We start from the raw sequence: 12,004 nt of genomic DNA, 5'->3' as shown, positions 1-12,004 counted from the left end.
AAAGGGCAGTAGAACCATTTGAGGGAACAACTTGAAATTACATAAAGACATGAGTGATCAGCCCGAGACTACCCCGTTAGGGGAAGATTACAAGTATCAGAAAGATCCTACTATGGGAGGTATGAAGATTTTCAGTCAGTAAATGATACGTTTGAAAAACAACCAATCAAACAGCATGGTTGGTAGAAATTCAAATACTCCATGTTGAACTGCAAATTGACTTCAATGATAGCCAAATTGAAATTTGTTGCCAGAAACAACGATTTATTTTTCAACTAATGCAGCTCAATACTTTGATTGCCATATGGTAACGAAACAATTTTTTTTATTATGTTTCTGTATTTAGTTGGCGATATTAAAAAAAAATAGTACTGATGCACATCAGTCTTGTATTAATACTTATTACTTCCAGTAACGCATTGAAACTCAAGATTACGGGTCATATATTAATAATGAGCATTACTTTAAAGACGAATTTCATGCCAACTCGAGTGGCCGTTGGCAGCACCATTTCAGATAGCAGTGAAACGTTGTGGGTGTAAGTACATGGGTCATTTAAGCAACTTTGCATACTTGAAATATTCGAAAAATAATTAGACTATTTTTCTGGAAAAAGCCTTTTTTTTCCTTAAAAAAATTACAACATAAAAACTATGATACCTACATGTCAAAGGATGAAATGTAGGAAATTGTTTAAATTTTGACCAAAAAATAACAAAAATTTTTTGGAAAAAAATTTCGCTGAAAAAAAAGTTATTTTAAAAATTAAGATCCATTTGTCTCAAAAACGTTTTTTTTTTTAATTCCTGGAAAAAATATTGTTTTTCTCGTAACATTTTTGTGTGCAAATTCTCACGTTTAACATGTTCTTGACATGTTTCTAAATAGAGAAAAGTTAGCAGAGCATGTAAATTGCGATAATTTATACATAAAAATGTTACGGATTAAACATTAGACGATTTTCATGCCAACTCAACTGGCCGTTGGCAGCACCATTTCAGATAGCAGTGAAACGTTGTGGATGTAAAAACATGGGTCATTTAAGCAACTTTGCATACTTGAAATATTCGAAAAAGAATTAGACTACTTTTTGGAAAAAGCCGAATTTTTTTTCTTAAGTTTTTACAAAAATTCATAACATAAAAACTATGATACCTACAAAATTCATGTCAAAGGATGAAATGTAGGAAATTATTTAAATTTTCACAAAAAAATACCAAAAATTTTTTGGAAAAAAATTTCGCTGACAAAAAAGTTATTTAAAAAATTAAAATTCATTTTTCTCAAAAATGTATTTTTTTTAAATTCCAAAATATATATATATATATATATATATATATATATATATATATATATATATATATGAATAGCCCTTAAAAAATAGCGATATAGTGTATTCGACAAAATTTATTAAAATTATATATCTTATTAAAATATGAACTTTGATCGAAGACGTCAACATTCTATCTGTTATAGTTTTTCGGATGTAAGTCATTTTTGTATGAAGACTCCTGAAAAAAAAATGTTTTGCTTACAAAATTTTAGTCAAAGAATGGAATGTAGGAAATTATTTTGGATTTCATTAAAATTTACCAAAGAATTTTTTTGAAAAAAAATTTCATTGAGAAAAAAATATTTTGAAAATTAAAATTCATTTTTCTCGAAAACATAAGCTTTTAAAATTCTGTAAAAATAGATATAAATAGCCCTTAAAATTTCCAACAAGTTTTCCATACATCGGACGATGGGCACATTTACATGGAAAAAGTTTTTCGAACAACAACTTTTTCATGTTTTTCTTTGAAAAAATTCTATTAATGTTCAATTCGTTACATTTTTATGTATTTTTATGTTATGTTATGTGTTTTTATGTTACATAAATTATCGCATTTTAAATGCTCTGCTAACTTCTCTCTATTTAGATTCATGTCAAGGACATGTCAAACGTGAGAATTTACACACAAAAATATTAGGAGCAAAACATTATTTTTTTCAGGAGTCTTCATACAAAAATGACTTATATTCCGAAAACTTTAAAAGATAGAAAGTTGATGTCTTCAACAAAAGTTTATATTTTAACAAGATCTAAAACGTTGTCGAATACATTATATCGCTATCTTGACTTTAAACAAAATTGTTGTCTGTTGTATTTTTTTCAAAGAAAATATGAAAAAGTTGTTGTTCGAAAAACTGTTTTCCTGTAAAAGTGCCCATCCTTCGATGTATGGACGACTTGTTGGAAATTGTAAGGGCTATTTATATGTATATATTTTTGGAAATTTAAAAAAAAATACATTTTTAAGAAAAATGAATTCTGGTTTTTTAAATAATTTTTTTGTCAGCAACATTTTTTTCCAAAAATTTTTTTAAAATTTTTAAAAATTCAAACAATTTCCTACATTCCATGCTTTGACGAGAATTTTGTAGGTATCATAGTTCTTATGTTATAAATTTTTGTAAAAAATTAAGAAAAAAAATTTGGCTTTTTCCAAAAAGTAGTCTAATTCTTTTTCGAATATTTCAAGCATGCGAAGTTGCTTAAATGACCCATGTCTTTACACCAACAACGTTTCACTGCTATCTGAGATGGTGCTGCCAACTCCTAAGACGAGTTGGTATGAAATTCGTCTATAGATTCACAAGGAAAATGAACAAATTATTAACACCGATGTGTTCCACTTTTTTTTTAAATATATCAAAGTAAAAATAGATGAATCTTTTATGATAAGTACGGATCGGGACGACCGTACGATGAAACTGTAGAATAAAAGTGGATAAGCGTGGATAGAGATGACCGCACAAACAGGTACGGCTCGGGACGACCGTATGGGTACTAAAGAAAATGGAAAGAAATGCGGATCGGGACGACCGTGTAGTGTAAAAATGGAAGTAAAAATAAGTGATGAAATGGATAGTAGTTTGACCGAATACCGGATATCCGGCAAGTTTCGAGGCCGAAAAGACGGATATCCGTTAGCCTTCAGGTCTTTATTTGCGAATACGAAACTGGGAGAAACTGCATGTGTTCATGAAGCAAATGAAGGATTACATTTTAGAAAGTAATAGAAACATTTTTACATAAAAATAATGATCATGATTAAATTTTCAGTATAGAATGAATATCTCTTAACACGTTGAGTACCACGGTTTTATAGCGACTCTATGGAAATTTTCAAACGTATTAGGGCTATCGTTTCTGATCGTAGTGGAAGTTATTTTTGTTCGAAAGGGAATGCTTATAAGCTTAGATGTTTATATTAGTTACGTTTCTTATCATATGATAGCCAACGTGGTTATAGAGTATCATGTTTTCTGGACCGGTTTTTTTTTGTTAAGGATTTAGTAACAGAAAAGGTTACTTTTTGTGGATGTATCGGAATAATTTTTTGATACTAGTCAAGAAAAAGTAGCACATCTCCTTACATCGCATCCATTTCCTAATGAAAATATGTCACCCTTCTAAACTCGAGTCGACCGCGAGTAATCGGTTTCCTATTTCATTAACCATAGAATTAAGGAAACAACATGTTGATATATGCTAGTTGAAATATAGTTAAGAGTTTGGCTCCTTTAAACTTATGTAACTGAGCCTGTAAAAATAAACGGATTAATAAAAAAAAAAAAGAAAAAGTATATACTACGAATTCAAATAAGCGAAGAACATCAATCAATTAGTTTCATCCAAGATTCCAAAACTTGGAACTGTCTTCAGGGATGATAATCTGAGAGAGGGTACACTTACTTCATCACAAATAAAAAATAGAAGCAAAGGGAACGAAACTGAATTAAACAAAAGACGGGTGGGTAATGTCGGGGACATAACCGGAGTGACGTAGGACTATACAAAGGGGACAGCTTTTGTTAAATATATATTTTAAATATATTGTTTTATTTTCTTCTACCTACCTACCTATTTTTTTGAATACCTACCTATCTACCTGAAAAATGGATTAGTTTACTGTTTACTCTTTATGAATATGTTGATGGTTCTGAGAAGAACCTTTGGTGTTGTGTTTTTGTTATCACTCGATATTCCCATCTTGTTCGGTTAAACCTTCCTGTTTAGCTATTGCGTTTGCCACTCGCCACAGCTTTCACAGCTGGAAAATTTCTTCCCATTCAGCTTGTGACATGTTGTTCAGTAAATTACATTTAATGCGACATGCCGGAGAAACACTTTGCCACTCACTGAAACTAATTGTTGCCTTGATGAGCGCCGAACCGAAGCTGCTCTGTTCTTGATGCGGGTTTTCTGATTGTCGTGAGCAGCTTTGCAAGCCAACTCGAGCACTCCGACGGCCGAAACTCTATAATCGCTGTTAGGTATACTGGTGCTCAGGCACCAATCCGTTCGGCCTAGTTACCCTAGCGGAGCAATCAGTGAATGCGACCAACAGGGAACTGGAGACCTGCACGGTTCGAGTGAGACTTTCAATGTGGGGTCATAATTTGGACCCCGAACTCTATGTTTACAAAAATGTCCAACTAAATATGTCGCAATACAGGTCCGCCCAATTAGCTAAATGTCGAGATAAGTGTAAATTACTGCACTTTCAATCTAGAAGCAATTTAAGAATTGGTGAAAATCAATAAGCTCAGAACAACTGCCAAATTCACATACTCATCTGTGTGGAGGCGATCTGGCGTAGTGGTAACATCCATGCCTCTCACGCTAAAGGTCACGAGTTCAATTCTCACTCCCGACATTCTTCCAAAAATGGAAGTAAAAGTGACGAACCAGCCAAATGAGTTGAAAGTCACTATAATACAGATAAAAAAAAAAAAAAAAAAAAAACATACTCATCATATCCTGGCAAACAAATTATGAAAAAATCAATTTGTTTTTTATTATTATTTTGGATATTGTTTTAGAAAGCATTGAACTGTATTTCCTAAACTCTTTTTTGGAAGGTTTAATGGCCCTGAAAAGCGCCTTGTTTTATGGAATGGTTCCAATTTAGAAAACTTTGTACTCGTGGTTTTGAAAAAAACCATTTCGAACGCCCTCGATGCCGCCTTGTTCTGGATTTGCCACCAAAGCAGTTTGTATAAAGAACAAACATTTTTCTTCTGCTACCTGATGCCGTTTTGCGATTGCGTTTGCCACTTGCCACTCGCTGCAACTGCCTGTTGTCTTGATGTCCACCGAACCGAATGTGTTCTGTTCCGAATGCGGGTTTTCTTATCGTCGCGAGCAGCTTTGCCAGCTAACTCGATCACTTCGGCGGCCGAAACTATATAACGCCGGCTAGGTGGACTGGTGCACTGGTACTAACGCGCTCGGCCTAGCTACCCTTGCGGGGAACTCCAGATCAACACGGTTCGAGCGGGATTTTGCCTTTCCCTTCACTTTTCCTCCTTTACCATGTCCAGACATGGCTGCTTGGGTTGGTTTGTTGATGTGTTGTGATGCGAACCGATGTGGTGTACGGTTTGAATGAGAATGATCGTTACGGAAGGAAGGTATTGTATTATAGAGACTTTAAACTTTTGCAGTTCATTCGTCTCTAGCCTTGAGAAAGGCCCTTTGAAAACTCTACTCTATTCTACTCCAGCGCTACCACCTCCGCCCTCTTGCCTTGAGAAAGGCACTCGATCCCTCGCCGTCCAGCCCGTCCAGCAACGATGTTGTCCAGTCGGTGTCCACACAAAGAATGGATCGTTACGGCAGCGGAGCGAGGATTTTTAAGCTGACTGGCTGGCTCGAGAATTACGCATGTGTGAGACTGCGACCAATGTTTCGTTCATTTTTTTCTTTTTCCTTTCCAATCGTGCTTCATTCTATTTCGCTGCTGCTCTGGTTGCCCGTTTTGGTCGGTACGATTTGAGGAGCACAAAATGGACCAATCAAAAATATTGCTTGATATTTCACAATTATTCAATTATTTATCTCAAGAAAAATGAAATGTTATTCGTTATGATAGATGCGTAGATATATTTCCAATCAATTGATGCAAAAACCTTTGCGATCTATTGAGAAATGCTCGAGTTATAAGCGTTCCAAATCTTGCATTTTTTCCTACTTGTTCAGTGCCTAGATTTCCATTTCACCCCCTATATCTTCCGGTTAGACGTAGTCCTACGTCAAAATACGCGAAGCTCACGACACTTTTTGGAACTGTTTCAGTGGCAAACGAAAATGATAGTCAACATCGCGTTCAGGAAAAAATCCCATTGCTAACGAAATCGACTGTTATGCGGAAACATTTCGAACCGATCGCAATCACGTAGCTTGCGTTTGGTGGCAATTAAACCCTGAGCAGTACCTCCAATTGACAAGATTCGCTAGAGTCTATCATTCAGCTCCTTGCAATAGTGTTTACCGTGTAAGATTGTTCTCTGAAGCTGGCCTGGTATACGAAGCGAAGCGTAATCGGTTGATTAGAAAATTTATAATCAAAATAATAGTGCTAATGAGTTAAAGTTATGAGCTAATATTAATTCAATTTGGAAAAAAAATTATTGATCTTGTGTTAATGAGAAATTATTATTTTTGACGTAGGATTACGTCTTTCGGGAACATATTGGGGTACAAATTGAAAAACGAATATCGATCGCATCGTGAAAAATGTCCAATTTCAAACGCTTATTGCTCAGTCATTTCATGACGGATTGAAGAGATTTTTACATCAAAACATTACGGCACTCTATAACAATTTTTCACCTTGAATAAAATAATTGATATCATGTAATTAACTATCGAACAATTGAAAAATCTCAACCCCTATCCAAACGGTACTGATTGGTCGAAATTGACGTCATTTGTTTTTCGCCTGCTTCGCTTCTTTCGTTCCCCGATAAGTCAAATATTTGCATGGCGAGCGAGTGGGGGGCGCCTATTTCTCACGTACCAACTGATATAAAAGGACGGTAGCATTTTTGGATTTCTCATTCTCGTTCAACGCTCAGATCGGCAAACATCTGGGCTTCTAGTGTGCAGTGCTCTACAAATCATCCAACACCATACGGTGCGGCAAAGGAGAGGAAGCCATCGGCAACCAACGATGGATGCGGTGCGGCAAAGGGAGCAAAGAAGAGGAAGCAGCGGAGAGCATCGAATTAAATCTAGTGTGCATTGCTGGTGCGCTCCTCTTCACATCAACAATTGGATGCGGCAAAGAAGGCAGAGGAGCGAAGTGCATTGCATCGCATCGTATCACACCCGCTATCCGTCGTTTAGCTCGTCGTGGTTGTGCCAATCAAACCCTCGCAAATCGACGCACAGAAGCCGATGGCGCCAAAGTCAAGGAAAGCATCAGCGAATCCGTAAAAACTACCGCTCCCAAAACTAAACTGCTACTTCCGACTGAAACGCAGCAGATTCCGTACAACCCATTAAACCATTCCAGACCTTCTCAGGACTATCAACTTGTTTTGGAACAAAAGAGTTAATTTTACTGTTTTCCACTTACCACAAAAACTATATAAAACCGATCAAAAATACTGTTTATTTTTACATTTTCTAGCTTTTGTTTCCACCGACATGAATTCCCTAACAGAGATTTCAAATCCAAGGTGTCTGGGGGAAATCAGCATGTAAATACCCTCGTGGTCATTAACTAACTAACGATGTTAACTAACGTTAACTAACGCCGCGCATAAATGGATAGTGCTTATTGTAACTAGCGTGGGCATTCCTGATTGCATACGTGCTGGCGAATAAGTAGGGAGCGATGAATGAGTGTTTTTTTTATTTTCGTTCCAATAAGAATCTTTTGATGGATTAATTGAAGAATGATATTTGAATTAACTTGAATAGAACTTATATTTGATAAAATTTAAATTTGGAACTTCTATGTTGGTTGCTTCGCGAAATTTCATATCAATGTCCAATTGAAATTCGCATTGAGGCATGTAGCATCGTGTTACGTTGGGTTCAAAGCGGAAATGGAAATGGGTTGAGTAAACACTCAGAAAGTAAACATTATAAATGAAATTACCTTTTCCATTTCAAATATATTTTCTCTATAATAAAGGGCCTGATTCTCGAATACACTTCACGACGAAAACTAAATGAAATGTATCCGCGATGACAATAGTACGGTGTCGACATCTGGATACGATACTATTTTCCCACTAAAACTTATCATTATAAGAACAAATTATTTTCAGAAATGTTTCTTTGTTTGTTTGAGATTATTTTACCACATGAAGAAAACAAAGTTTTCCATTCACATTGAACACTAATTTGAAACGGAGAAATTAATTTTCATTGATAATTTTTAGTTGAAAAGTGCTCATCTGCCTGAAAACCCATTATTATCTATGATGATTCACTAACTCGTGGAAAGTAGTTCAATGGCGTGGCAATTTTGCAATTTTGTTTTCACCGTGAAGTGTATTCGAGAATCAGCCCCAAAATAACACTTTTTTTCTGATGAGAAAACTGGATAATTGTGTTCGAGAATGATAATTGTCTTATATTACATTGATGAGGTTTTTTTTCTTTATTTCATCCATACATAACACAGGAGCCAGCTCGTTTAGGGCCACAGAGGGCGGCTTTCATCATATCTAATTCCACTTAGGCATCTTCTATCGTGATACACACCATCAAACGACTAATCACCATTTTTCTATCATTATCACTCGGTTATGGGGTTTGGTGGAGTGAACAAACAAGAACTAACAACCAAACAAAACGGTCTTTTCAGGGCCACCAAATCAATATCGAAGAGTTCAACAATGTAATTCCTCAAACATATCCAAAATCAGCATGTAACAGATAACCTAACGGAATCCTACGTCAACTATGCGGTCGTGTCTCGGACACAACCCTCCTGTGACTTTTTTTTTCTAATATCCGGTATCCGGTCGGATAATAGTCTTCGATTATCCCGTGGACGTTCATGTTAACATTCTGGTTAAGAGAGGAGATAGATTGGATACTATGACATGATGCTCCAACGACTTCATCAGTTTTAGAACTTTGCTGTTCCAAGCTAGCGATATAAAATAAGTTGTAGACTAGCGAGAAACAAGTTGATGGCAATGGTTGTAAAGATTTATGTTTGATTAACAAAGTTGTATTTGGACCAATATATTTTATTTGATCAAAATTTTCAAAAAAATCTTTCAAAACCTTATAATTCTTCAAAGAACAACTTACTCGTTTTTTATTTGATTTGATAGTGAAAAATGGATGAATGCATGAAATAATAATCCTTAAAATCTTCTAAAATTTTCATCCCTTTCAGCCTTTAATTTCGAACTCTCGCGGTCTACTGTTCCGCACCAACAACCCAACTTATATGCCGACGCCTGAGCCGATCATTCCCAGCGAAGTGCATGAAGATGACGAATGATACGAACACAACGAATCTCAATGCGACGTACGACCAGAGTAGTAACTGCAAGAAGCGAGAATCTTGGCACACGAATGGGGATGCCGCTGGGGATACCACTGGGTCGGATCCGGCCGCCGGTGGTGGAGGAGACGGAGGAGACGGAACCGATCCGGATTCCAGTCAGGGCGATTACGGCGGCGGCGGTGGCGGAGGAGGAGGAGTTGCAAGTGATCAGGCGAAGGAAACAACCTCGTTGAATCCGAAAGGGTCGGCACTTAGCGGTAACAAGGAGCGGTCGTTGGTAGTGACGCTGACCGGAGAACGACGCCGGGAGACGTGGGGTCAGAAGGCCGAGTTTCTGCTGGCGGTTGTTGGTTTTGCAGTGGATTTAGGCAATGTTTGGCGGTTCCCGTATATCTGCTACCAAAACGGTGGAGGCGCATTTCTCATCCCATACTGTATCATGCTGTTGTTCGGAGGATTGCCTCTGTTCTATATGGAACTAGCTCTGGGGCAGTTTCATCGATGCGGCTGTCTCACCATTTGGAAACGTATTTGTCCTGCCTTGAAAGGTAAGTACGGTTGAGAAATCGAATCAATTGTGTCTCGTAGTCGTTCACATTTTTCACTTCTGATTTCCCCTATGAGAATAGGGTAGTTTCCACTTGTTGAGAATATGTTTATTGTGCGAATTCATCTTTTTTTATAGGCGGCTTTCTTTTGAAGATAGCAATTTTCCAGAGACGGAAATCCCTCGTCAATAAATCTATTCTGTCTTCGTTTCAAATAGCTCGCAAAGTTATAATTGATATCATCAATATGATCATCTGAAACGAACAACTCCGTACGTGACATTTCTCATCTCAAACGTATTGGAAAAAAGTGGAATCTTTACCTTGTTGTTTTCGAGTTCAACCCGCCGGAGAACTCGCCCCATGACTTTACCCCGATTAAGAATATGACGAAAAGGAAGTAAGTCTAGAAGCACTAGGCGAGCACTCATTACGAGACGATTTACTGCTGCCTTGACACCCGCTCCTATATCTGGGGTTTCTGTCAGCATTGAGAAGCGATGAAATTGGAAGGGAAACCTGCATCAAACGATGGAAAGAAAAAAAATCCTTGCTCCTTTACTCAGTTCTTCTGTCATCGACTGATGGAGGCGCCAGACTGATACCAAAGGTAAACAGTTTTAGAACCATAGCACTTCACATTCGTCAGCAGGCCGTGACGATGTTGCTATCGGTGCTCTGCTGCTGCAAGCCAAAAGGGACTTTCAGCACTAGTTCGAAAGGGAGAGTAAGGGGAAAAGAAAGTCAAGCGAATATCACGGTAATAAAACACGTTCAAATATCGGTTATCTATCGTTTGTTGGGATCTGAATCCTGCTCAAACGTTTTGCGTTGAGATTGTGTTTTTGATTCTACTTTTTCTCTCCCCCGTTGAAGCAATCGATGGTTGACTGGCTTTTCAATGGATCTCTAGCAAAAATGGTATCTCTAATTTTGAGACGTCAGCGGCTGCTGTTGGGCTCGCACGTAAAGAAAAACTTACTGTAGGTAGCACTTTGGTTTGCAAACTGTTTCACCCAATAGGAAGAACAGCGAGCTCTGGTTAAAATTGATTTTGTGTGATGCTTAGTTTGATTGGATTTTCGCTACCAACGAGTTCCCGAGGGATCAAGATTCATTATTTTGTGGCGGGAAAAAACCATGCCATGGATCCAGGCTCGAAAATATTGATATGTGAATGATATGGCGATGTTTGATATGCTAATTTGGTGTGTTATAAAGGGTGTGTCACATCAAATTGCATCACGGAAAAAACGCTGTAGAAATTCGCCCAGTAGACCGATCCTTTTGAAAATTTTAGACAGTAAAATAAAAACTATTAAACAACTTTTGGCATTTTCTTTTTATTCATACTTTGAGCCCAAGCCCGTATGCTCGCACCTTCCTCTTTACCCCGTCCATAAGGTTCTGTACAACGTCAGGTTGTAGTTTTTTTTGAACAGAAATCCATTTTCTCTTGAAGTCCGCCTCCGATTTGACAACTTTTGGGTTCTTCCGGAGGGCCTGCTTCATAATCGCCCAATATTTCTCTATTGGGCGAAGCTCCGGCGCGTTGGGCGGGTTCATGTCCTTTGGCACGAAGGTGACCCCGTTGGCTTCGTACCACTCCAATACGTTCTTTTGAATAGTGGCACGAAGCGAGATCCGGCCAGAAGATGGTCGGGCCCTCGTGCTGCTTCAATAGTGGTAGTAAGCACTTCTGTAGGCACTCCTTAAGGTAAACCTGCCCGTTTACCGTGCCGGTCATCACGAAGGGGGCGCTCCGCTTTCCGCAAGAGCAGATCGCTTGCCACACCATGTACTTTTTGGCAAACTTGGATAGTTTCTGCTTGCGAATCTCCTCCGGAACGCTGAATTTGTCCTCTGCGGAGAAGAACAACAGGCCCGGCAGCTGACGAAAGTCCGCTTTGACGTAGGTTTCGTCGTCCATTACCAGGCAATGCGGCTTCGTCAGCATTTCGATGTACAGCTTCCGGGCTCGCGTCTTCTCCACCATGTTTTGCCTTTCGTCGCGGTTAGGAGCCTTCTGAACCTTGTATGTACGCAGGCCCTCCCGATGCTTAGTCCGCTGGACGAATGAACTTGACAAATTCAGCTTATTGGCGACATCCCGGACCGAACTTCTCGGATCACGTCTAAACTGCT

The 12,004-nt window shown here is 38.1% G+C and overlaps 1 protein-coding gene across 3 annotated transcripts in view; it reads left to right on the top strand.

Moving 5' to 3' along the window:
• LOC129766408 (sodium-dependent serotonin transporter) overlaps nt 1-12,004 on the top strand; it is a 139,892-nt gene that overhangs the window by 47,745 nt on the left and 80,143 nt on the right. For all 3 annotated transcript variants that reach the window (XM_055766937.1, XM_055766936.1, XM_055766934.1), the window contains one exon: nt 9,198-9,859. In XM_055766937.1, the coding sequence (XP_055622912.1) occupies nt 9,289-9,859 (571 nt within the window). In that variant the 5' untranslated portion in view covers nt 9,198-9,288. The remainder of the gene's footprint in view (nt 1-9,197; nt 9,860-12,004) is intronic.

Source organism: Toxorhynchites rutilus, chromosome 2 (genome assembly GCF_029784135.1).
Source record: "Toxorhynchites rutilus septentrionalis strain SRP chromosome 2, ASM2978413v1, whole genome shotgun sequence".
Classification (NCBI taxonomy): Eukaryota; Metazoa; Arthropoda; class Insecta; order Diptera; family Culicidae; genus Toxorhynchites; species Toxorhynchites rutilus.
The sequence above is the reverse complement of the archived record's forward strand: the minus strand, read 5'-3'. Positions and strand labels throughout refer to the sequence as shown.